At 29.9% G+C, this 23,987-nt stretch overlaps 2 protein-coding genes across 3 annotated transcripts; one reads left to right on the forward strand and one right to left on the reverse strand.

The window, feature by feature from the left end:
• Nucleotides 1–564: 564 nt before the first annotated feature.
• LOC113560920 (E3 SUMO-protein ligase KIAA1586-like) lies at nt 565–2,817 on the reverse strand. Its single transcript, XM_026967046.1, has 2 exons — nt 1,184–2,817; nt 565–1,086 (listed from the first exon to the last, which is right to left on the reverse strand). The coding sequence occupies exons 1-2, from the start codon at nt 2,780–2,782 to the stop codon at nt 655–657; spliced, it is 2,031 nt and encodes a 676-aa protein (XP_026822847.1). The 5' UTR covers nt 2,783–2,817; the 3' UTR covers nt 565–654.
• Nucleotides 2,818–3,858: 1,041 nt separating this feature from the next.
• On the forward strand, nt 3,859–22,928 carry LOC113560921. Of its 2 annotated transcripts, XM_026967047.1 has the most exons (6): nt 3,859–4,164; nt 15,913–16,569; nt 17,150–17,269; nt 17,742–17,848; nt 19,155–19,412; nt 21,449–22,928. In XM_026967047.1, the coding sequence occupies exons 1-6, from the start codon at nt 4,062–4,064 to the stop codon at nt 22,088–22,090; spliced, it is 1,887 nt and encodes a 628-aa protein (XP_026822848.1). In that variant the 5' UTR covers nt 3,859–4,061; the 3' UTR covers nt 22,091–22,928. The 2 variants fall into 2 exon arrangements, with proteins under 2 accessions (XP_026822848.1, XP_026822849.1); XM_026967048.1 differs by lacking the exon at nt 17,150–17,269 and having other exon boundaries at nt 21,449–22,924.
• Nucleotides 22,929–23,987: the final 1,059 nt, after the last annotated feature.

The raw sequence follows: 23,987 nt of genomic DNA on the forward strand, positions 1-23,987 counted from the left end.
TTAATTTGATTTACATTTTTCATTGTAGAAATAAAGTGTTACTAGTCGATCTCAGATTTAATTCACGTGTCAGTTGAAATCAGTATTACCATAATTCATATACATGATTATTTATATTATTTTCATTAAATGTGTGTACTGTGTACTGTGTTAAAAAAAACCTCACCCCACACATAAATATATCACTATGTCACCGATAGAAATTCCCGAGAGAAGTAACTTAATTAATTTTTAACTAAAAAATAACTTATTTTTTCGCTTTTAATGTGGTCTTCGAACGTACGCCGGCCAGCAAAATCCGGTCGTTATTAGATCATCGATTTTAAATTTGAATAAAATATAATCAGAGGTGTTCCCAATATTTTTTTTGAGAGTATACTAAGACTCTAGTCAAGGTGAAGATCCATGATTTAAACAAGGGAGGGTAGAATGATACAAATAGAACCTTTTTTTAAGTATTTAAAAATACTCATAAATCTTTTTAAAATAAAAGTAATAAACATGAATATTTAATAATATACAAATATTTTTACTGTGGTCTATAATTATAAAGGATGTGTTAAAAATATGAAAAAAAAAATCAAACTTTTAAAAAAAGCTTGAAATTACCTTTATAAGTCAATAAAATATGAAAATATACAAATACTAAAAAATTTAATTAAATAAATTGTTAAAAAATAATTTCTGCATCTTATTTTCGTCGTCTATTTCTTTTCTTTCTTTACCTCTAGGAGTGGAAACGGCAGAACGGTGATCTCTTAACCAAATTTTAATATAAGGTCTAGGATTAAAATCTGCAATTGAAGGGCCATTGATAGAGATGAACATCAAATCTGACACATTTTCAATGTTTAAGCTAGTCCTTAAATCAGTTATTGTCAAATTCATATCGGAAAACCCTCGTTCACAATCAGCTGTTGAAGTTGGGAGTATATTTAATGCTTTCATGAAACTAGAAAAAACATTTCTTGAACGGAAGTCAACTACACTTTCAAATTCAGAAAAACCTAATGTCCGTGATACTCTTTTAACTTCATCTTCTCCCTTTGCATCATTAATTGCTACTTTGAACACTTCATCAATTACCTATAAAATAAAAGACGATTTATTAAATATTCATTTATTCTGTTTAAATAATCAAAATATTGAAATAAATTATCAAAATAATAGTTTTTTTCTTTACCTGAATGTCTTCTAGCATTGTTTTATTTTTTGAGTCATCAAATAAGCGTTGACGCATTCTGTCTACTAAATTTTGCAAAAATTGTAACCTGTTAATCCCTCCTGATTTTGTCATTGTAATATTGACACCTTTGTTAATTCCTTTCTGAATAGCTTCTATAATTTCCTTTTCTTTTTCCCCAGGTTCAGCTTTCAGACTTTCTAAAATTCTAATCGTTCTATTTATCTCCGACTGGGCACGCATTAGAGTTGTTTTTCTGGACTGTAATATACAAGATAACATTGCAAGCTCAGAAAGAACATCGTAAAAAAGTCCAAGTTCCTCCAAAAAAGAAGAGGATTCTAATTTTTTTTTTATGCCATTTGATGTCACATCATGTGTTTTACTAACATGTAAATATATTCCCGGATAATTATTCCATATGGCTTTTATAGTTCGAAAACTGCTTGCAGACCAGCGTACATTCAAAACACGACCTATTTTTTTCATTTCAATGCCTACTTCAACACAAGATTTATCTAAACCCATTGAATTTTTAGGACTTTGATGATAGTAAGCGTAGAGTTTGTCCATTAGACTTTGGAAACGAGAGACTCCAGTACAATCTTTTATTACGTCATGTACTGAGAGTTCGAGGCGATGACATAAACAATGCCAGGTAAATAGATTCGGAATTTTTTCGCGTAGTTTAGTAGCAACTCCAGCTTTCTTACCCGTCATTACACTTGCTCCGTCACTGGCAAAAGCAATCCAGTTGTTTAATGCAAACGATGTTGATATCCCATTACATTCTAAACTTAACCAAATAGATTTTTCGATAGTTTCAGCATCTTGTCTATCTAAGTCAATCAGGTCTAAGAATGCTACAACCGGCGATTCTACGTCAAAATATGATGAAATATACAAAATTAGTGTACATTTGGTACTCAGCGTTGTTGATTCGTCAATCATTATGGTAAATTTCGAATTCGACTGTATAAGGCGTAAAATAAGTCGTTTGCGCATCTCCTTTGCAATGACGTTTACCATTCGAGTGGCAGTTATTCTGCTATGTAAGGAAGATCCCATGTCCAATCCATTGATTTGTTGTAATTGAACAAGTTCTTCAAACTGTTTAAAGGGACGGTGATTTTTTGCCAAGCAATATACAGTTCTAAAAAGTCGCGTATTGGAATCAATCTCTACTTCAGATATACGTTCGAACATTTTATCTAATACTTTGTCTGAGCTTTTTTTCAATATGTTTTCAGCTAACACATGAGCTTTGCTTTCTGAATGTTGTTTAATTTTATTTCTTAATGAAGCCAGTTGATTTGTACGATTACACCCAGCAGCTATGATTTCAAAGCCTACCCACTCAGAAGAAATTCGAACTTTGCTATCGATGTTAGATTTTTGAAAATTGATACTATTTTTAGCTTGAATGCAATTATTACATCCTAGTTTCCCATTTTTGCTACTTAACCATGAGTTTTTCTTTTGAAACTCTATTACCTGTTCTTTTGTCCATAATGCAGGCCAAATTTTGGAAGTATCCCATACATCTTGTATTTGATTATCGATTTGACTATCACTAACAAAATTATCTTCATTGGGCATCACTAGCTCGTGTGAACTAGTAGCACAAATGGCAGTATTAGTCGCATTTTTAGGTTTTTTTTCTCGGGGCATAAAAAAACTATCAAGTGTTCCGCTTTCACGTTTAAAATTCGAACTCATATTTTGATAAAAATTTAAATAACACTTTATACAGTAAAACAGATTAGGATAGTTAATTAAACTCAATTAAATAAATTAATAAAACTGCTCAAATAAAATGAATACGTTAGTAAATAATAATTAATAAAAGAATTAAGAACTTATTCACGGTAAACACAAACGGTAGATCACACAACGCACAATCGATTTATAAAAATAATAAAATGTTACAAGTCGGCGGTAACGGATGTACTGATTAAATTAATCGTGTTCAGAGTCAGACGCATTTCCATCATCTAACGCGATAGTTCGTTTCTTGTTTTCTGAGAATCTAATAATAGTTGTAAGATATAAGTGTCATATTTCCGTTATCAGCGTCATAAATAATAATTGACTTTCGTAGCATTTTCTGAGTAACCAAAACCAGTTTTTTTTTGTATATAATTTGAGAGTATACGCAGTATACCCATATTTCTGACAAAATATCTTGAGAGTATACGGCGTATATGTAGTATACCCTATGGGAACACCCCTGAATATAATACCTAGTAATCGATATTATAACGATACAGACTATTTTTGTTAATTAATTAAATTATTTAAAGATAATTATTGCGTTTTGTTTTGGCCGTTTGATTTTATATAGTTAGCTTACGGTCTATAACATTATACATTTATACGTATTTACCTAACGATGTAATCATTATTATCGTTTCACGCTGGACGATCGTCGAAAATTCTAGAACCAAACGCGAAAGACCGTATAGACTTGTAGTAGCAGTCGAAAACAACAACAACAATAATAATAATTATTATTATTAAAAACAAATGTCGACGGCTGTGGTGATGATGTTTACAAAAGTAGTGGTGGTGGTAGTGGTGACGAAGGCGGCGGCGGCGGTAGCCGTGTCGGAATCTACGGCGGGAGAGGACAGGTGGGGATACGATGTATAATATCTATAAAGCCGATCTGGAACGCGGCCGTGCCCATCAGAGTGACTCGAACAGCGACCCGCGTGTGATTCTAAACAGCATAATATTACACGTAGAGATCCACAGCAATAATTCGGACGTCTATATCGACCGTGTGTGTGTCTTGTCTGCGCGAGTGTTGCGCGTGAACGCGATTGGAGCAGTGCCGCCGCGAAAACGCCACTAGAAGAAGATACGAAACGTTACGATGTCGGCCAAAACGATGTTTTACGCGTTTGCCGTCTTTGCATTGGCCGCGGTCTGGTCAGCCGCCGCTCTGCCACTGGTCGTCGACGAAGTCACGTCGCCGGGTAAGTCGTGTGTCTGCACTATGTTTATCGCGATAAAATTGTCCGCAACTTATGTGTAATTTTTATTTTTACCGCCACCACCGCTGGTTTGGAGGGGGTGACAGAGTGTGTTCCATTGATGCGGAGGAGGGAGGTTCTATACGCCTTTGGTATACTTACTACATTTTCTAGTTTTATTAAGTGATAAATTATTAAGAACGTTGAAAAACGGTCAAGAAGAAAAGTACGTATTTTAAGAATTTACCGTAACCGTTTATTTCTAACTGTTGTGTTATAGACACGGTTTTACCCTTATTTGAGACTTGATTTAAAGAAATCAAAGGCTATGAGTTACTTACTCAGTTGAAATGTTTTCATTTTTAAATCCAATTTCACTTTTATCAAACACAAATAAAAATATAATTAATGAATTATTTTTTTTTTTAAGAGGCCTCAAATATTAGTAGTTGCATCCGGCCTTCCAGGACTTAGATCCGTCCCCGGTACCACGGGAGGTCGTCAATGTAGTTTCGTAATGCTCACCGCTAGACTTGCAATATTTTAATATTTCATAATCATCGTTGAAAGGACGAGATTTCTGATGGTTTGTTGCGGAAAAGGAAAACAACGCCATCGATTATTGGTATTATTGTCGTCGTGGACGCCGACCTTTGATAGCGTTTTTCCCATTAGGTACGCTTGTGCGTGACGAGATTTTAATAATAATAGTATTATTATTTATGAACAGTCTCAGGTTCTCAGCTGCGTGTATTTTTTCTATAAATACTCGTTATTTTTAGGAAAATAATATGTTGATTTGCGAGCTTATTCGAAAAACTATCACATCACTTATTAGAATATCTACCACAATTTTCAATGCATTGAAACATTTTAAATATACGTATCATAATACAGTATCTATGTACTATTATATAATATAACGCAGTGGATTTATTGAGGACAGAATTGTGTGGGGAAATAAACAATACATACACCTCATTACTCCATTCTCTGAAAGTTTTTTTTTTTTCAAGTAAAACTATATTAGTTCAGAAACAAATAATTCCTCTGTTTTCTATTCGGGAACCGCACACAAGTCCCGACAAAAGGTCAGCTATAATAATCCTCTCCCTTTATAGCTCTTAGTTTAGAAACAAATTTATCGCGTACAATGTTAAATTATACTTTTTGTGAAACAACAATCCTCGTAAATAATATTCAAGTATACAATTAAATACACATATAAGATGTGTAAAAACTCATTAGTCATTATTCATTTAAAATAAAACAATGAATATTAGAATATTAAAATAACTATCGTAAAAATATTTTGGGAAAAACGCGTAACTGATAATTCTTCCCAGCTCACCAAATGATTGGAATTATTACTACTTTTTAATGATTAGGTATGCGCTACGGAGTTAGTTTGGAGTTCTACTCGATCAATTTTCGGATCTATATAGCATACAGGCTCAACATGTTAACAACGGGAACAGTTTTTGTTCATAAAAACACGCTGTGCGAGAATTCTTTTACGACGACCTCTTTTTTAAACCGTATAGAGTATAATATTATCCACTCATTGGCCGTGACGAGTATACTATTATAATTATATTTTAAATATTATTATACACAGTGCGGGCGACATGAAAACAAATTTCACTCGGCACGCATAATGTGGTATTACGTTGAGTATAACATAATATATTATTGTAATTATTCATCTAACGGGACTTTTAACGTTTGTAGGTATAAGTTATAACGTTATAAGAATGCCTAGATAACACGGAGACCGTAGGAGGTATTACGATTAATATACGACATAATAATAGATTTATCGTCTACTATATTACACGCGTGCTGTATTATAATATCTATTTACAAATATTATATATATATAATAATAATAATAATAATATATGTGTAATATATTAGTTGGTCCTTTTCCCGGTGGACTTGTTTCAGAACGAGTCCGGTTTATAATGTCTGATGACAATGAAAATATAATATACCCTTATACGTAAATTAATTTTCCGGATACTTGTTTGTGTGGTTTTCATGTTTTAGAAAACGTTCCAAATAAAACACCCTTCTTTCTCCATATATATACCATAATTCATAATAATATAAAAATATGAGTAGTTAATAAGTATAATTGTATATTGTTGCTCATCAAACACGTAATCATTATTCTATTACCTATTGAGTTGAGAAAACAGCCTGGATATTTTTTTTGTCAAGTAAAATATAGTATCTCCGTTTTAAATATTTTTGTATGACAATATTTTTATTGTCTGTTATCGCTTAATCGTTTTGTATTAATAAAATATAACGTGTTCGTAGGGTAATATAAACACTTAGTCGTGCAAGGTGTACGAAAAAATATTTTTTTCACAAAATGTCCACTGTAGTACCATAATGTTTGACCGTTTTAGTTAAAATTTGTACTACTAGTCAAATATACGTTGTTAAACGCGAGTGACCTCGAGCTTGTGACAACACAAACTACCCGTATATATTCCTACATTTATATAAGATTTAAACGAATCGAACCAGCGGACCGTGATTTTTTTGAGCGCGTAGATATAAATTTATAATCTTGTAAGTAAGGTATGTAGGTACGCGCCGCGTTCCCTAAAATAAATAACAGAAATAAAGTTTGTTACCAACCGAGAGCCGAGCGCTGTTTAATACGCGACATCGGATTTAATCAATTTAATGGCATTTTGCCCGAACACACATACAGAAAGAAAGGTAGAAATTAAACACGGCTAAATTAAAAGAGATTATATGATGTATATTGTATATTGTATATTATATATTTTGTAAGCGACTTGAAACGGGCGTGTGTTCCGTTCGGTAGATGGTTTTTGAAACACGATTTCATTTTGTAACTACTAAATTTACTATAATATATACCTACATAATATTATATTTACTACTATATTAAGTTTATATTACTACCTCTAAACTACACAGGGTGATAGTTCAATAATCTAACAGGACATTTTTCAGACCATTTATGTGTTTTTGATAAATTTTTCTTTTTTTTTTAACAGACATTCAAATTTTCTATTCAAAAGTAACAAAATGATTTTATACGAATTTCAATACATAAAAATCAAATTTCGAACCAGTAGTTATATAATTATTATAGTCGTAATAATTTATATTTTAGTTTATCGGAGTTGGTGACGTGATGGACTCGACATTTTTTAGAGGCAAGTCAGAATTTCACCTTTCCACCTACCAAACCATAATTACTCGTTAATATAATTTACTGTTATATTTTTAACCATATCTCGCAGTAAATACTAAAATACTAGTTAATAGTACATTACCACCTGCACTTGTAGTTACCCGCTCATCCAATCACCACCCTGAAAAAAAAACTCGAGAAAGGGTCGCCTCTCGATTACCGCTTTCGCTATCGCAGCACCGATCTGAGAAGAGGAGAAAATATCGGCACAACATTTGGAATAAAAATACAAAATAATTCCGTGAGATTAATTGTCAAAACTAATACCTACTGTTTATGTTTACATAATTCTATTACTAAAAATACCAACACGCGTGATTGTCGGAGCCACACGCTGACGTTTTTAGAGCCATAATATTATTATTCGCTCCGCTCGGAATTGAAAATTTCCTACGAATTCAAATGGTAGACATATTACGCGTCCAACAGACAGTACTTACATAGTACCTACAATAACGTCATAACAATAATGGACCGTACGTCCGGTATGCTACACGGCGCGTTACGGAATCTTTGGTTCGTGAAGGATGTCAGTAGTGTACAAACGTGGTAGGTTATGATCATTATTATACCACGGTTGAGACGTTATCTGTCGGCGTTTCGATATCTGCGATATAAACTCGCGTTCGATCCGTGGATAATGTAAACATTGTAATAATATATTATTATACGCATCGCACGCACGGCAGTATAACAATGTGATATGCATGTTATATCGAAGACTTAAAATGGCACGTATCTATTATTAATATGCGATAAGATAATATTATAATATGATGATTATTCGGACTAGATATGAGAGAACACCGTGCGAAACAATAAAATATTATTTTCTTCTATCATTTTCCATGCGGTGTATTTTTATATATTACGCGATCATCGACACGCGTGCCAGTCATTTTTTCCTACGCCGTCGTGGTACTCAATATTGTATTATTATTCCATAGGTTGAATAATGTTTTTTTCAACGCTTTTTGATACCTTATTGTACTTTCAAGCAAAAATTTAATTTAAAAAAATAAATACCAGATAGATACCGATCACTGTGTCGAATTGTCCACCTTTAATTTATTCAAAAATTAATGTTGACTATAATAACGCACTATTAATATTGTTATCAAGGTGGATATAGAGGTGTAAACACTCCCTATATTGTACCATTATGATAGCGAGCCGAAAAAAGTTCACCACTTGTAATCGTCACCGGGAGCGCTGACTACCCGATGAGGGCTCAAAAATACTACAGTTTGAATGGCACATAATGCATTTTACCATTTATTTTTCTTAATATTTAGTATATTTAGAAATTACAAAGACTATGGACTTCATGTCTTAATATAATTAATATTTTTCATTTTCAATAGTGTAACTGAAAACTTATTATATGTGTATATAGTACTTGTAATTCATATAATATCTTAATAGTATCAATCATGTTCTAAAAAGCCTTTCAAATAAAATTGACCATAGGTCAATACCTATAGGTATTTACCCTATACAAGAAATGTTCCAAAATCTTTACACTAAAAAATCACTCAAAACTTAATACAAATTTAAGTAAACGTGAATCTATAAGATATGATCTAAACATCAATTATAATAAAAAAGGTATTGGTCAGAAATTTGTAGACTATTTAGGATATACACAATTTAATTATCTAATAATAATTTTAATAACTATCTTATAGTAAATAATAATATTAATATAAATAAATCTTTATCGAATCTTTTTATATCTGAATTTTTAACTTAAGTACCTAATTTATATTTTTGTAATTATTACTATATAGTATATTGTATTTTTGTTATCTTTGTAATTTTTAAATAGTGCGTGATCTCTAAAAAACATAACTTGCTACCTCTTCAAGACTTCAACTCAAGCTTTGCTTAAAGAAGGTAAAAAAAGTTAAACCAAATTGTTTTCAGTTTATTGTACTTTTATTTGTATTACTCGATAAATTGTTTTTTTTTTAGTATGAATTGTTCATAGATAATAAAAATATAAGAATTAATAGATAGGTAATTATTAATTAGTTTAAGAAATATCTACCTCAGGTGGGTGAAATACCAAAGGCAGTTTTATTCCCCGCTCTTTATAAATTTGATTTTGTTTGGGTAATCCAGAGTTACACTCCGTCACAAAACACTTTAGGCATAATTGATGAATAAAAAAAAAAATTATATTTCAAACTACGTTTGTACAGAAACTAGAAAGAGTATGTTGTATAGGTACTTAAATTAATAACTTTAAAAGAGTACACTTGGATAATATGATGTAAATATTGTTATTATACACATACATTTAATAGATATTTCTATTGAGTAATAATATTTTAAATATATTTATTACCATTACTTCAATTTATATTTAATATGAAAATGGTTACAATAAATTGTAATTTTTAATTATAACATAAATAGGCAGCATGTCTATATCTGCTCCACAAAACATTATTCCTCCAAAAAATACAGGTAATAAACAATAATTATATTATTGAAGATAGATTTATGTTAATCAAAATCCGTTTAAGTTACTCATTTAAATTTAATTCATGTATTATATTTGTATGGCGCAAGCATCGTGCATCGTATTTTCGTATAGAAATATGAACATTTTGAGCCTTCATCGGGTAGGCAGAGCTCCCGGTGGAAATCACAAGCGGTGAACATTTTTCAATAAATTTATTATCGAAGTGATTACACCTCTATATATCCACCTTGATTGTTATATTATTTTAAACATTTACAAGTGGTGTTATATTCAATTATATTTTATAAATTGTAGAAAATTAAAAGAAAAATAATGACGTTTATTCAATCAAAATATCAAAAAATATATAATACGTTGAAATACACTTTTCCCGTGTACTTTTTCATGTTTAAAACTACTCGTTAAGTTCCATTACTTATGAGTTATTAATGTGAAAAGTTTATTTTGGTCACTTTAAAAATGTGGAAAAATTTAAGTATTCAGTATAATATTTAAGTCCAATTGTAAATCCTCGTTAATATTTGACGTTGGTCCAGTTAATAATTTGACACCACAATGGCGTCATAGTTTTCTAAATTAAATTGTTTTACAGTTACATTAATAATATAATATAATATTATTATACTGTGTGTCTTTTTCTTTGATAGAAATCATATCGTAGATATTGTACAGATTTATTAATGTATAAAGATAATATACATAGGCACAGATAGCCCAAATTAGGTTTAAAGCCCTATAATGTTTTCTAAAAATGATATATTCTTCGTAATAAATTTTGAATAAAAATGTTTTAGCAAAAATGTTGAGGTACTAAGTCCTCCTCCTATGTGTATAAATGTAGATGTATTTGTAAAGCTTTAAGTCCACAAATTGCCCTAACATACGACATTCCAACTCTAGGATTTATATATTATTGTTATTTATTATTATTGTCATTATCATTCAATTGAATACTATAAATTATCGGCCAAATGAAATGGCTGTGTTTATAAATGCTCATAGATAATCCATTTAGCTACAGTTATTTAGCAGTTATATTATATAAAACACGTAACACGTATCTTCAGTAATATTAATATTTTATTTTTTACTTGGAAAATACAAATATATTTCGGAGAACATTTTCCGTTGTTTTGTTTTGCACACAATACGATACACATAATTATATGAGAGTAATAACTTCTGTTACCTACTTCATGCGGCAGGTTGACACGTTTATGTTTGGTATTTTAATATGGGTAATAATTTGACATTTTGACGTGTTAAAAAGTATATTTACAAATATTTGGAAAACATTTCTAGTTTAATTTACATTTACATTTTTCGGATTTTTAAATCTTTTGACGGCTCTTACGCGAAGTAAACTTTATACGGTTTATGTATAATTAAGTGTCATCGCGCTTATTACTTTAAACAGTTTAAACATATGAAGAATAGAAACCATAAAATATGGTATTTAAACAATTTTCAGGTGTACTTTTACTCAAAAAAACAATAATGTTTAATATATAACATTATATTATACAACATATTATTATATAACAATATATTACAAAGTAGTGTTAATATCTATAACAATCATCCATAGGTTATTTTTCATTATTTAAATCGGGACTATTGCGATCTATACCAAAATCATCATACTTTAGCTATGCTTTTTCTTGAAGATTTTATGATTTCAATAAATATCAAGATTATTCTTGGTATAAAATGTTAAGATAAATATTATCATATTATACATACTACTGCAGTTGTTATTATTAGTTTTTCGTAAACACACGTGGCTTATCTTTTATGGAATAATATTAATAAAAATATTTTAACTAAATACGACGCAATAAATGCGATGCACAGCTAACACACCCGTGCAGTGTATAAAACCCCTAAAGATAAAACGATTAATTTGCGTCATGCGTTAGTACCTAAATCGTATATGCAATTTTTATCTCATCACCGACTGTATAATATTATATATAGCCTTTAGGCTTTAGCGGTAGGTTAGAGGTTTACAGATTGTTACGTTAAACTTGGCATATATTATAATATGTACCTACATTTAACCGGAACATATTCAGATTTTAATAGTGCACTTAAATCAGATTCAATTGTTGTGGATTAGTGGATATTATTGTTTGGATGGACGATGCGTATATGTATAATAATCTTGGAATAGTCGGAACTCGACTCAATTATAATATAAACTCATTATCTACCGACGCTGTTGAAATATAAATTGGTCGTATATTGATGTGGACGCATCATCATTAGAGAGAACTGGTAATTTCCGCAAAGGTAATATTATATTGATGTGTCATATACGAATTAACTACAAATGATAAATTATTATACAATCATCGTCATTGGAGGCCAGCTAACAAAAAGAGTTAGGTCGGTATAATGTGAATTCGCTGGTAGAGTATGAGTATATTTGTATATGCACCAGGCAACAAAATCTTAAAAATAATAATTATTATAGTATTACAAATTCACTGAAAAAAAACCTGTTATTCGATATTATTTTAAAACAATAATCTATTTTTCATGCGGGTCCTATAATTTTAATCGTTTATATTATATATAGTTAGTATTTTACATATTACATAATATAGACAGCAGCCAAAACTAATTTCTTATTCCAAAATCACAAGAGTATAAGATTTGTGTACACTAATATTTCTTTTTCGTGTATTCTACAGGTAGATGCGATTTTTTAGTATAACATGCACCACTGAGAGCTTTAATTTTATTTATGTCCTGTAAATCAATAAATATCGTTAGCTGAAAATCACTATAAAAATGTTTATTTTCAAGCATAGTCATCTTCACAGTTTTTTTTAATTAAATTTTTATTATATATATTCGTTATTGCAGTATATATTTTCAATTGCATAAATGCATAATTTATATAAACAATTATTTTCATTTCTTATGTATATTTTTGGTGTTGCCCTGTGAGCTGTGGTATGCGCACCAGCTGTTAAAACGTTTGCAAAGTCATTGTGACAAGAACAATTATTTTACAACTGGTAAAATAATTAAATTACTATTAGTATAATGTAGGTATAGTTATAATAAATAGCTTGAAAGTACCTGTATGACCCGCGTGTTCCCCAAATTAAGTATTTATTATTACTTTAATTGGTTGAAGAATACTATATTTTTTATAGTTGGATTGATGCTATGTTACCTTGTTATGATGTTTTTAAAAAATCAATTCAATATATGTCTAATATGATAAATTATCATAAATTATAAATCTAATATTAAGAGTAGTTTTGTTAATTTTGAAACTGAGAGTAAATTATAGGCTTTTCGGTTTTTCCTAGTAATATTAGCATGTACGTAATGTTTATAATAAATTTCATCATAATACTGTTTATACTACACATTTGAATGATCAGACTTTTTAATAAATTGTTTTATAATGTTGTTAACGTGATAAGAAATTACAATGAAAAAGTTCAATATATCTTTTCCTGTAATATTATACTGTACTTTTTTTTTTTTGATATACATTATTATAACACATTATTGTTTAATCGTGAATTCGAAGGTTACAAAATAATATTATGATGGTCTGATGGATCTTTTAACACGAACCTGCGTATTGTTTATACTATAGTATAACGTAAATCGTATAACCTCTTTGGCCTTCACTTGTCCCGTGATATCTAATTATAATGCATTGTAAAATAAAATATTAATAACGTTTCTTTACCCCACCAATAATTCATAGTAATAATACGTATATACACATGCGGATTAAAACAAAATTATTTAATTTTCATTATTACAAAATTATTTTTTGATGATTAAGTAACAGGAAAACATAAGAAAAATATTTCGTGAAGTTGTAACAATTTCATGACTAAAAAAGTTCAACAATCTTAACATGGTACTGGAAAATCGGGATATTTTTTTTTAATAATATCATGGTTTTCAATAAATATAAATTAAAATAATAGTACTTTACACCATAATAATAGTGAACCATAGTAAGTAAACTGTTGTATCATGTTTTATTGAGTTAACTCGTGACGAAATGAGAGGTATACGAAAAAGTGATATCATGGTATTTCGATTGAGATAGACGAACAGACGCGTAAGAGATTATTGACATTATTTTAATACGGTATTATGTAGTATTATTTTGTTCATTAATACGTCATGATCGTTGCACGTTTTTTTAGTTTTTTTTTAATTGAAATGGAAAACAATTTCCAATATACATGCAAAATGTGTTACCAAGTACAGAATCCTCCTCATTATTTGTTCTTTATTAATATATATATATATATATACATATATTCTATTAAGAATAATCTTTAAATTTATGATTATCTTTTCAACTATTTAGAATATTTAAATATTTTATACAATTTAGGTTTTTATATCGCGTTTTCAAACGAGAACTACGATTTTTGACTTTTGTTGTAAATCTTATAGGTACATATGTATCTAAATCAAAATTTGAACAATTACAGTTATTAAACTTGATGCACTAAGAATATCGTAGTATACATTGATCGTTATCGTTTATCATTGTTATAGTTCTATGTAAAAGAAGCATATGCGATATTTAGTCTTGCGTATTACTCGAGCCATTATTATAAAATATGAAAAATATATATTTTTTAAGATATATACAATTTCTAGAGTACAACAATAAAGTACTTAATCAGTGAGATTATTTATAGTATACATTTGATAACACTTTATACATAAAATGTAAATATATTAATATGCATAATTTATTTATATTATACAAATTTGAATATTGGCACGTAAAGATAAGTGGAAATTAATTAATTACACAAATTTATAGAGGACGAGCAATTTTTTTTTATACGTAGTTTCAAAATTTGGACGTCACATATCCATATTATTTTTTGATTATCATACATTTTTATTCAGTATAATTTTGTAGAGAAAGAATTACGTGTTCAATGTACATAATTGTTTACACTTATTTATAAATGTATTGCGTTTATATTATTACAATATTTACATTTTTTATAAATAATAGCTGTAGTTAGTTTAATAATCTATATAATAAATAAACAATTTCCAGGAGTTGAGAGGTTATTAAAATAATAACTAGGTGCTATAACTGCTGATCTCTCAAACTCATACTCCAAGTATCTACTTGTTCACTTAAACTCGTATAATATAATATTATTTAAATATTATGCTGATTTAAATAACAGATTTTACTAGGTGTGTGCAATTTTTATAATCGACATAGTTCGGTATAAAGCAGTGGTGGTTTACAGATTAATTGTACGTTTTGTGATTAAAGTTTTACTATGTCATACGCGTCTGGAGCTGATGATAACTTATTGGTATTCAACACGACACGGCACTCCTGACGTTCATACGGCGTGTTCAATTTGAATAACGTTTATTGCCAAAGAGATAACATTTTGCGTTTTTAAACCGTATACCTAGTGTCGGATCCAAGTCCAATGCATTGTGCACAACTATATTAGGCATTACAGAGAATAGGTACCACCTAAACGTTGGGCGAGTATCGTGTGACTAACAAATTAATTATTATGCAAATAACGCTGCGCATACAGTTTTAAAATCAAAAATTAATATAAAAATATATGGTGTAGTAATTTTTGATGAATAATTTTTTTTTTATCTTATACTATATTATATTATTTAGTAGAATCAATTTCTGATAATACTAGGTTTATGTTTACAGTTTATATGATTGGTTTAGTTTAGTGTGTTGGGTTGCGTCAAAATATATTCGAAAGTGGATTTTCGTCGATTACCAAGTAACCCTATATAAATACCTTCTATGATGTAGGTCTATAGTATATAATACTAATGCTAGTTTTACGATCTATATACTTACTTTTGCGGTGCGCCCTATTCGTATACAGTGATGATTAAAAAGTACAACAGAATAATATAGGTCAATCTAATTGTAAACAAAACTATACGATATAATGAACGTAAAATTAAATGAATTGGTTATTAATTGATAATATTTTTATTTAATTTGCAGCAAATCTGAAAGAAAACCTTGACATTGAAGCCTCGTCGGCGGAAGTTCAGAAGAAGCATGAGCCTGAACAGCAGACGCAGGGAACGGACGCGTCAGTTCTGGAAACGGACGGAATCGAATCGTCTCCGAATGTGCAGCAATCCAGTCAAACAGAAGAAGTTACAGTTGGATCAGAAATTCCAGTGATTGGAACCGACTCGAGCTTACCTGAAGTTTCTAACGTCAAGTCTGATTCCGACGTTTCGACGATAACCACTGCTGAACAAACGGAAGGCATCACAGGAACAAACTCGCCTAACCCCGTTGCCGAAACCAACTCTCCCAGCTCCGTCGCCGGAACGGTACCTTCCAGTGCTGACACCAAACCTAGCCCATTAGTCCCTGTTCGCGGTCAACCACCCAAACCGTACTACACGGGTGGCGTGCAGACTGTGAAAATAGGACCTAGCATTCCGTTCTTTTTGGAACTGATACAGCCTTTCCAGCCTTTCCAGTCTTTCCAACCCTTCCAACCATTTAATCCTTACAGTTCCAACAATGATAAACCGTTCAGACACCAACCGATACCATTCGGTGCTCCCATCGATCCTTTCGCAAACCCCATGAATACCCAACCGTTTAACCAGATGGTTGAAGCATACACCAATGAGTTTAGAAGTACGTTTCGTCAGTAATTCGTATTTGTATATCATCTAACCGTGATTTAATATAAAATCATTTAAAAAATCACGATAACACTATTATAATAATCCCAAAATATGATGACATATAATATGTATCGTGTGCATGTATATTTGATAATGAATTATCATCACTATAGGCGCTAGGTTGTGTAAACATAGTGCATACCTAAATATAATAAAATTAATTTATTGAACCAATTTTCCAGAAAAACAAAAAAATGTATACCTGTGTATATATATATATATATATATTATTTCTATTCTATCGATTCAAAATTCGAAAACATTGAACAAATATTCGATATTTAAGTTGTGCATTCAAATCAAAACTCATCATATCCTCGCCATTTGCATCCACCTAACCCTCCTCACCGAGTACTTGGCGCCTATATTGACGATACATAATAATAATAACAATGCATTGTTAACACGGGAAAAACATCAACATTATATTATAAAAGGCCATTTAATATCGCCACATTGTTAAAACCACTTCTCATAACCATTTAATTCGCTTAACAAATACTAACCTATATTAACCGCTTCGTTCACAGCGCCTCAAGTCGTAATTTTAAAACCGAAAAGAAACGTCCGACTTAATACAACCGCAATGCCACCCATTCCGTTGCTAATGAACATCATGCTTAACGCTTTTCGGCATCATGAGCCGTCAGGTAAATGTCGCATGACGTATTTTATTATAATATATAGGTATGCAGAGTCTCATCAGCAAATAATCAATAGTTGGCGTCAATAAATGTATTATAATATGCTTTTTAATATAGAATATTTTAATAATTATTGTCAGACTGTTAAAATACAATATGATATATATATTATATATAAAAAAAAAATTATATCAAAAATATATTTTGTTTTTAAAAATTAGTGTAATACTTCAAATAATATTGAGTATGAAAAAAAAATCAGGAATTTAGTGAGAAAATGACTATTGATGAGAAAATCATATTATAAACAAACATTAGATTTGTTAAATTTATAACTTTTATTTACTATCATAAATGCGTATAACATATTTTCATTAATATGACTAGTCTATACTAAATACTAATAAATTAATAATAGTAATAAAAGTGATTTTTGTTACATTATTTTAAGTTTGTGTTTTTAAAATTTCAATTTTAGATATGCTGGCATCTTTTGACAAAATGGGCATGCCACCAATGGAGAACTTTGGTGACGCTCAAGAAGGATCAGATAAGCCCGTGACGAAGACTACGTCCAAGACTGAGGTAAGAGAGACAAATAAACTTTACAAATAATGTTTAATTAAATAATTTGTATTCTTATATAGATTATTCGAAAACTGAATGTAATTAATAGAAAGGACTAATTTACCAAATTTACTAATCTAATATAAATTATAATTATAAAAAAAAACAAGGTTAGCGAACAGTTTTAAATTTATTATGGCGTTGGAAAAAACATTAATAATTATAATGATTTTGTACTAAATTTGATTCAAACTTGAAATAGATTATTTGCAGGTATCTCTTGAGGATTTTTTTATAATTTACTCATGGCTTAATATTTGTATATACTTTTGTATATTATATTATATTCTATTCTGATTGATCAGTCATAACACTCATTATTCATAATATACCCATATACGTTAGGTTAAATTGAATCTTATGATATCGATTTTGAAATTGTATAACCACATAAATAATAATTCTGGAACATATATAAAGTATTTAAAAGACTTTAAAACCAAAGTATAAAATTGTTATTAAATAATACAATGCGGATAAAAAAAAGAGTAGTTTAAAAAAAATTTATTTTTACTGCTAATTCTCATTTGATTCTGTACACGTTTCTGCATTTACAAGTCTTTACGTGATGTTCATTTCTATAGTAAATCAGTTATGTTTTATGCGCATATCTAACGCTTTATATTCTCCGTATTAAATTATAGAGCTGAATTATAAATTTCAACGCGCGTTGTCCTTATTATAGTAACTGAAGTACTATAGTAGTAGACTGTTATACAGGATTTGACGATGCTAACGACCAATTTTTTTTTTTTTTTGTACGGTTGACTATAAAATAATATTATAATAAACACTACACATACTTAGTGCATATTTTATCTACTGCGAGTTACCCAAACACGTATTTCATCTTAGACGTGTCTAACATTTTATAATATTGAATACCCGTACAATAATGTTGCATGCATATTTTGTTTTATTACTTGAAATCCATAAATGTATTAACATATTGTTATTTATAATATATTTATTTATTAATTACTTAATAACATAAAATCAATCATCATGTATTTTGCATTTGTGTATATTATTCGCATTGGAATGGAATTCGTTACAATTTCGAATCTGCTGACAAAACTTCTAAAGCTTAGTAGTAAAACTCGGCAAAACTTGTCCATTTGTATCATTTTTGAGTGGGTATATCTGAAATAAATGCTATTTACTTTTAAACATTGCTTTTCAAACTTAATATTATGTATTGTGGACTTGTGTACTCGTGAATTAATTTTGACCATTTCGTTTGTTGTTATGTATGTACGCATAGATCATTGACGGACACAGAGTTCAAATAAACGAAACGACGGTCACCAACGGAGACGGAAATCACAAGAGTTTCTACCATTTCAAAGAAATTCAGGTGCTGCCCGAAGGGATGAACAAAAAAATTTCAAATGAAAAACTGATATCGATATCTAATGATGATTCGGAGACAGAGAAAGTTGAAACGAACGAAATCAAACCCAACCCGTCCGATACAATGGAAGCTAACGTTAACGACGACCGGAAGAACTTTATTAAAAAGGTAGAATAACGAGATAGCAGCGGCTTCTTGTACACATATTAATATCAGCTATTATAGTATTTTAATAACCTAAAGACCAATTCGTCACAACGACGGATTGAATTAATATACCTAACGCTTGTGTAAGTTATATTCCCAAACATCATTAACAACCCTAATATAATATATTGTTTGGATATTTTTATCAAAAAAAAAAAAAAAATTAATATAAAGTATTATTAACAATATTGATATTAAAAATCTTTTACCCGATATTCGATCGTAAACATATATTTGTGTGGTTATTAATGAGATATTGTTATTATTATTAACAACATCATTGACGTTGGAATAGTTGAATATTTTTATTTTACTAGTTATTTAATAATTAGGTATTATAAAAATCAAAATGTAATCAAAACCTTAAAATCAAAATATATTATTATACCTGTATAATATTACCTTTATATATATTTTATATTAAACACGGTTGATTGAAATAAATTATTTGCCATAATATTCTCAAATAGTGTTATATTGTTTTAATCATTATTTTTTTGTAATACAATATATTATAATTTTATCAAAAGTTTCACGATACCTGTTATAGTCTATTTAACGATTATTTTTACAAAGAAATATTAGTTTTGTATTTCATTTTAAAGTATAGCTTATTATTATAAAACATTTTATTATATTTATTTTGACTTGTGCGAATAAAACATTTTAGGATTTACCACCTTGAACGATTTGAGTTTTTATTTTTCACGTCGTTTCAAAGTGTCGTTAAATTTATAAAAACAATTCAGCGTGTGTATATAATAATTTGCTGCTTTTATTTTGATCGGTTCAAATCGTGAGATGTATTATACTTAGTCGTAAATAGTCGAATTGGTGATTGCAGTTTTACATTTATCTAATTATTGTTATTATCTTATTTTCCATATATTATCATAATCAAAAAATAACATTATGATTGTGGCATATTTTTTCTTTTTTTGCTTTTTGCGTCGGTGTACCTACTGTGCATATTTTGTACAAGCAATTTCGCAAAAACGAATTTTGAAATTTTCTTAACGCTTCAGATCGATATATTATTATGGTCAAACAGCTTAATCACGGATTTGTAGCAACGTCGTTGTACGGTACGATTTAAATCATGCACGTGTATATTATTTATTACAATATTATTGTATTGCGTGATCAAACCTGCCGGGTACGAAAAGTCCTGGCGAAACTCCACGTCGTGGGGAAACAAGTGTTCGGAAAAGAAAAAATGCAAAACAGACGCATCCCACGGAATTACTGATGAGTAAAACGATTGTAAATAGTAACGGTTGGTTATGAGCTGCTGCTCCTGGTCCATCGATCGGAATAGCTGTCGAACACACAGGTATGTATCCGTTTTTTTTTCTATCTTTTGAACCGATCGCACGTGGCTTATGCCTTTATGCAATTTTGCCTATCCGCTTTTCGGAACCGAACTAGCGCGATGACCGCTGTATATTACATGCATCAAGGGCTTCGTTACCAATGTATTACTATAAATAAAAATGATGGACTCCAAAGGTATATATACATTATATATAGTCATAAACACGGAGTTCAAAAATATATGAGTATTTATATATCGGCTTATAAAATCACTTTCAATAGTATACAATAATAATATGATATTATAGTCATAAAAATATATTTATATTCAATCGATAATAATAATATACTTAAAAAATTGTATTATGTAAACAAATTGTAATAATAATGTATACGCATATAATAACTATAAAATATTATCAAATGTATTTCATGAATGATTATACCAATATTGTTTTATTCAACAGTCATGCTGTATTATATTAATTACAATAACACACAGATTTACACATTAATACATAATAATATTGTATAATCGAATTAACAATCGTAACATTATAATATATATCTAATCATTTTAAGTAGTCGTATATTATTCTCATGTACGTTTGCCGTACGAACAGATCACGTCACGTAGTATGATAAAAAAACAATGATCACACTCAGTATTTTTTTTCTCACAGGCATCCGGGCCCGTTTCACTGGACGATCACTTCCAGACCGCTGCGGCTAGTTACTACGCGCCATACGCTCCATTGTACGGGCAGCGTCAACCGCCGGCCGGCCTTTTGCAGCAGAAACAGTACCACGGATCGTATCCGATACCGAACCAAGCGTTTTACCCGGGACCCAATCAAGGCTTTTACCCGGCTCCAAACCAAGGATTTTACCCGGCCCAGAATCAAGGATTTTACCCAGCTCATAATCAAGGATTTTATCCGGCTCAGAATCAAGGATTTTACCCGGCTCAGAATCAAGGATCTCATCCGGCCCAGAATCAAGGATTTTACCCGGCTCAGAATCAAGGATCTCATCCGCCTCATGCACGACCAGACCACGGATCTCGTCCGTCCCATCCACGCCCAGACCAAGTAACTCGTCCGACTCAAGCACCCATCAGCTTGCACGGCGATACTCTGGTCAACGAAATCGCCGCTGCTCAACAACAATCGTCCGGTGGTGTGGTGTTACCGCCCGACGTGGAGTTCGTGGACGTGAACGGAAAGCCGCAACCCAGCGGCCAGTACCATCACTACAACAGCAACAAAATCATCAACGACAACGGTCGTCGCGGTCATGACAATTTTCCTGGTCGTAAGTACTGACTACGAACGCGTCCAATCTGAACCACGGTCGACGTGTTACGACTAGGTACTTACTTAATGAGTTAGGATGCCTAAAATATTAATTTATTTTATCGAATTGTGCATACGTACTATATACATTAGTCTACAACGGCCCACTGTATCAAACCGTTTTATCGTTAATACATTTAAAATATTTTACACGGTACCTATATTGCATAATATTACGTGTAGACCTCCTCGTCATATGATATGTATTACCTAAGGAAATGCGAAGTCGTCGTCATTCTGCTTCGATTAATATCATCAGTTATTATTTATTAAGAATATTGTTTTTGATTTTTTTTTTTTGTATATATTTTTATACATACACACACATAAATATATATATATATAATATATCCTTTATTATGAGTACTTATAAAATATAAATATTACCATGTTTTTTACGTGTCCACCGGCTATAGAAACGCTCCGTCTAGCGTTGTTGCGGTTGTGCGCTCTCTGTCTCTTATTTATAATATTATCTGTGTACTGGCAGCTTATTATACCTACAACACATAAATAATTAATAATCTCATCGCTCTCGCAATACTCACATTTAATTCATGAATATATTATTTTCACGTGTAAACAGAAATTTGTTCCTCGTGGAATTTCAAAAGACGATAATATACCTATAAATATTATAATATTAAAAAAAAATAATTTTAGATTATATTGTTCTCAATATAGACGCCATTTACTGCTAGACGTTTCAACAAGTATAATATTGTTATGTTCAAACGACATTCAGTCAATGTTTGGCGTTAGTTTTAATGCGTATTATTAATTATTCTATAATTATTAATAATTGTTTACTTAATATGCATATTATGTTTCTATAATGAACCATAAATATACCAAAGTTATATAATATTATATTTATTATACATTGTTTTTTTTTGTCCTTATTTGTATACTTAATACAAAAATAGTATTAAGTCTTACTAAAAGACTTTGATTTTTATATATTACGTAATGATTATAAATTATATTGTAACGTTCAATTTTAAATTTATTCATGTCATTTTCGTAGTTTTAAATTACAATATTATTATGCATCTCTGTTTTTTTTGCTTTTTAGATGATTCAAACAGATAAGATATTAATTAGATGACTCATTGGTGGAAATTAAATTATAATTAGGTATTTTTACATTAATTTATATCTAAATCAAAATAAATTATTTCAAGAATAATACTATTGTCTGTTAGTATATTATGATAATATAATAACCTTTGATATAGGATTTAAGAAAAGATTTTTGAAAAATACAAAAATTAAAATCAAATCAATTTAATATTGTTTAGTGCATTATGCATATTGATGTATGAGATAAGTTGTAAATGTTGAATCAGATCGTTGTGTGGACGCATTAAAGTAATTGACATTGGACTGTTATTTGCTGTTTAGTAAATTAATAAATCATATAATCGACAGTTGGTATTGCTATTTAATTTTAGGTTAAAGAATAGAATTTCGTCGTTATTTTAGAATTTCTGTTATGTAATCTAAAAAGTCAAAACTGTCCCCATTGCCCAAATGCCCAATGTCTCTTTTACATACGCCCCTGCAACAGGATAACAAATCTGTAAGTAACAACTGTAATGTTTAAACTTGGTCTTAAAAAAGAAAATTTAAGGGAGGGGTATGATCTATCTCCAATATTCCCCCATAAATACGCCATTGCTACACGCTGGTCAGTAATATAATATTATGTGAGTTAATATAATTAATTTTAAATCTACGTAAAATTAGTGGAGTAACTATGGTTATTTAAAATAATATAGAATTTAGTATAAGCAATACATTACAAAAAAAAAAAGTATTTATGAAATTCTAACTATTTTGTCAACGCGTAATGATAATATCTTAA

The sequence above is a fragment of the Rhopalosiphum maidis genome, chromosome 1 (assembly GCF_003676215.2).
Source record: "Rhopalosiphum maidis isolate BTI-1 chromosome 1, ASM367621v3, whole genome shotgun sequence".
Lineage (NCBI taxonomy): Eukaryota > Metazoa > Arthropoda > Insecta > Hemiptera > Aphididae > Rhopalosiphum > Rhopalosiphum maidis.

Coding starts and splice junctions, on each gene's coding strand:
- LOC113560921 (XM_026967047.1), top strand. CDS start 4,062: ATGTCGGCCAAAACGATGTTTTACGCGTTTGCCGTCTTTGCATTGGCC. Junction 4,165..15,912: donor CGACGAAGTCACGTCGCCGG/GTAAGTCGTGTG, acceptor TTTAATTTGCAG/CAAATCTGAAAGAAAACCTT. Junction 16,570..17,149: donor ATACACCAATGAGTTTAGAA/GTACGTTTCGTC, acceptor CTTCGTTCACAG/CGCCTCAAGTCGTAATTTTA.
- LOC113560920 (XM_026967046.1), bottom strand. CDS start 2,782: ATGCCCAATGAAGATAATTTTGTTAGTGATAGTCAAATCGATAATCAA. Junction 1,087..1,183: donor CAATGCTAGAAGACATTCAG/GTAAAGAAAAAA, acceptor TTTATTTTATAG/GTAATTGATGAAGTGTTCAA.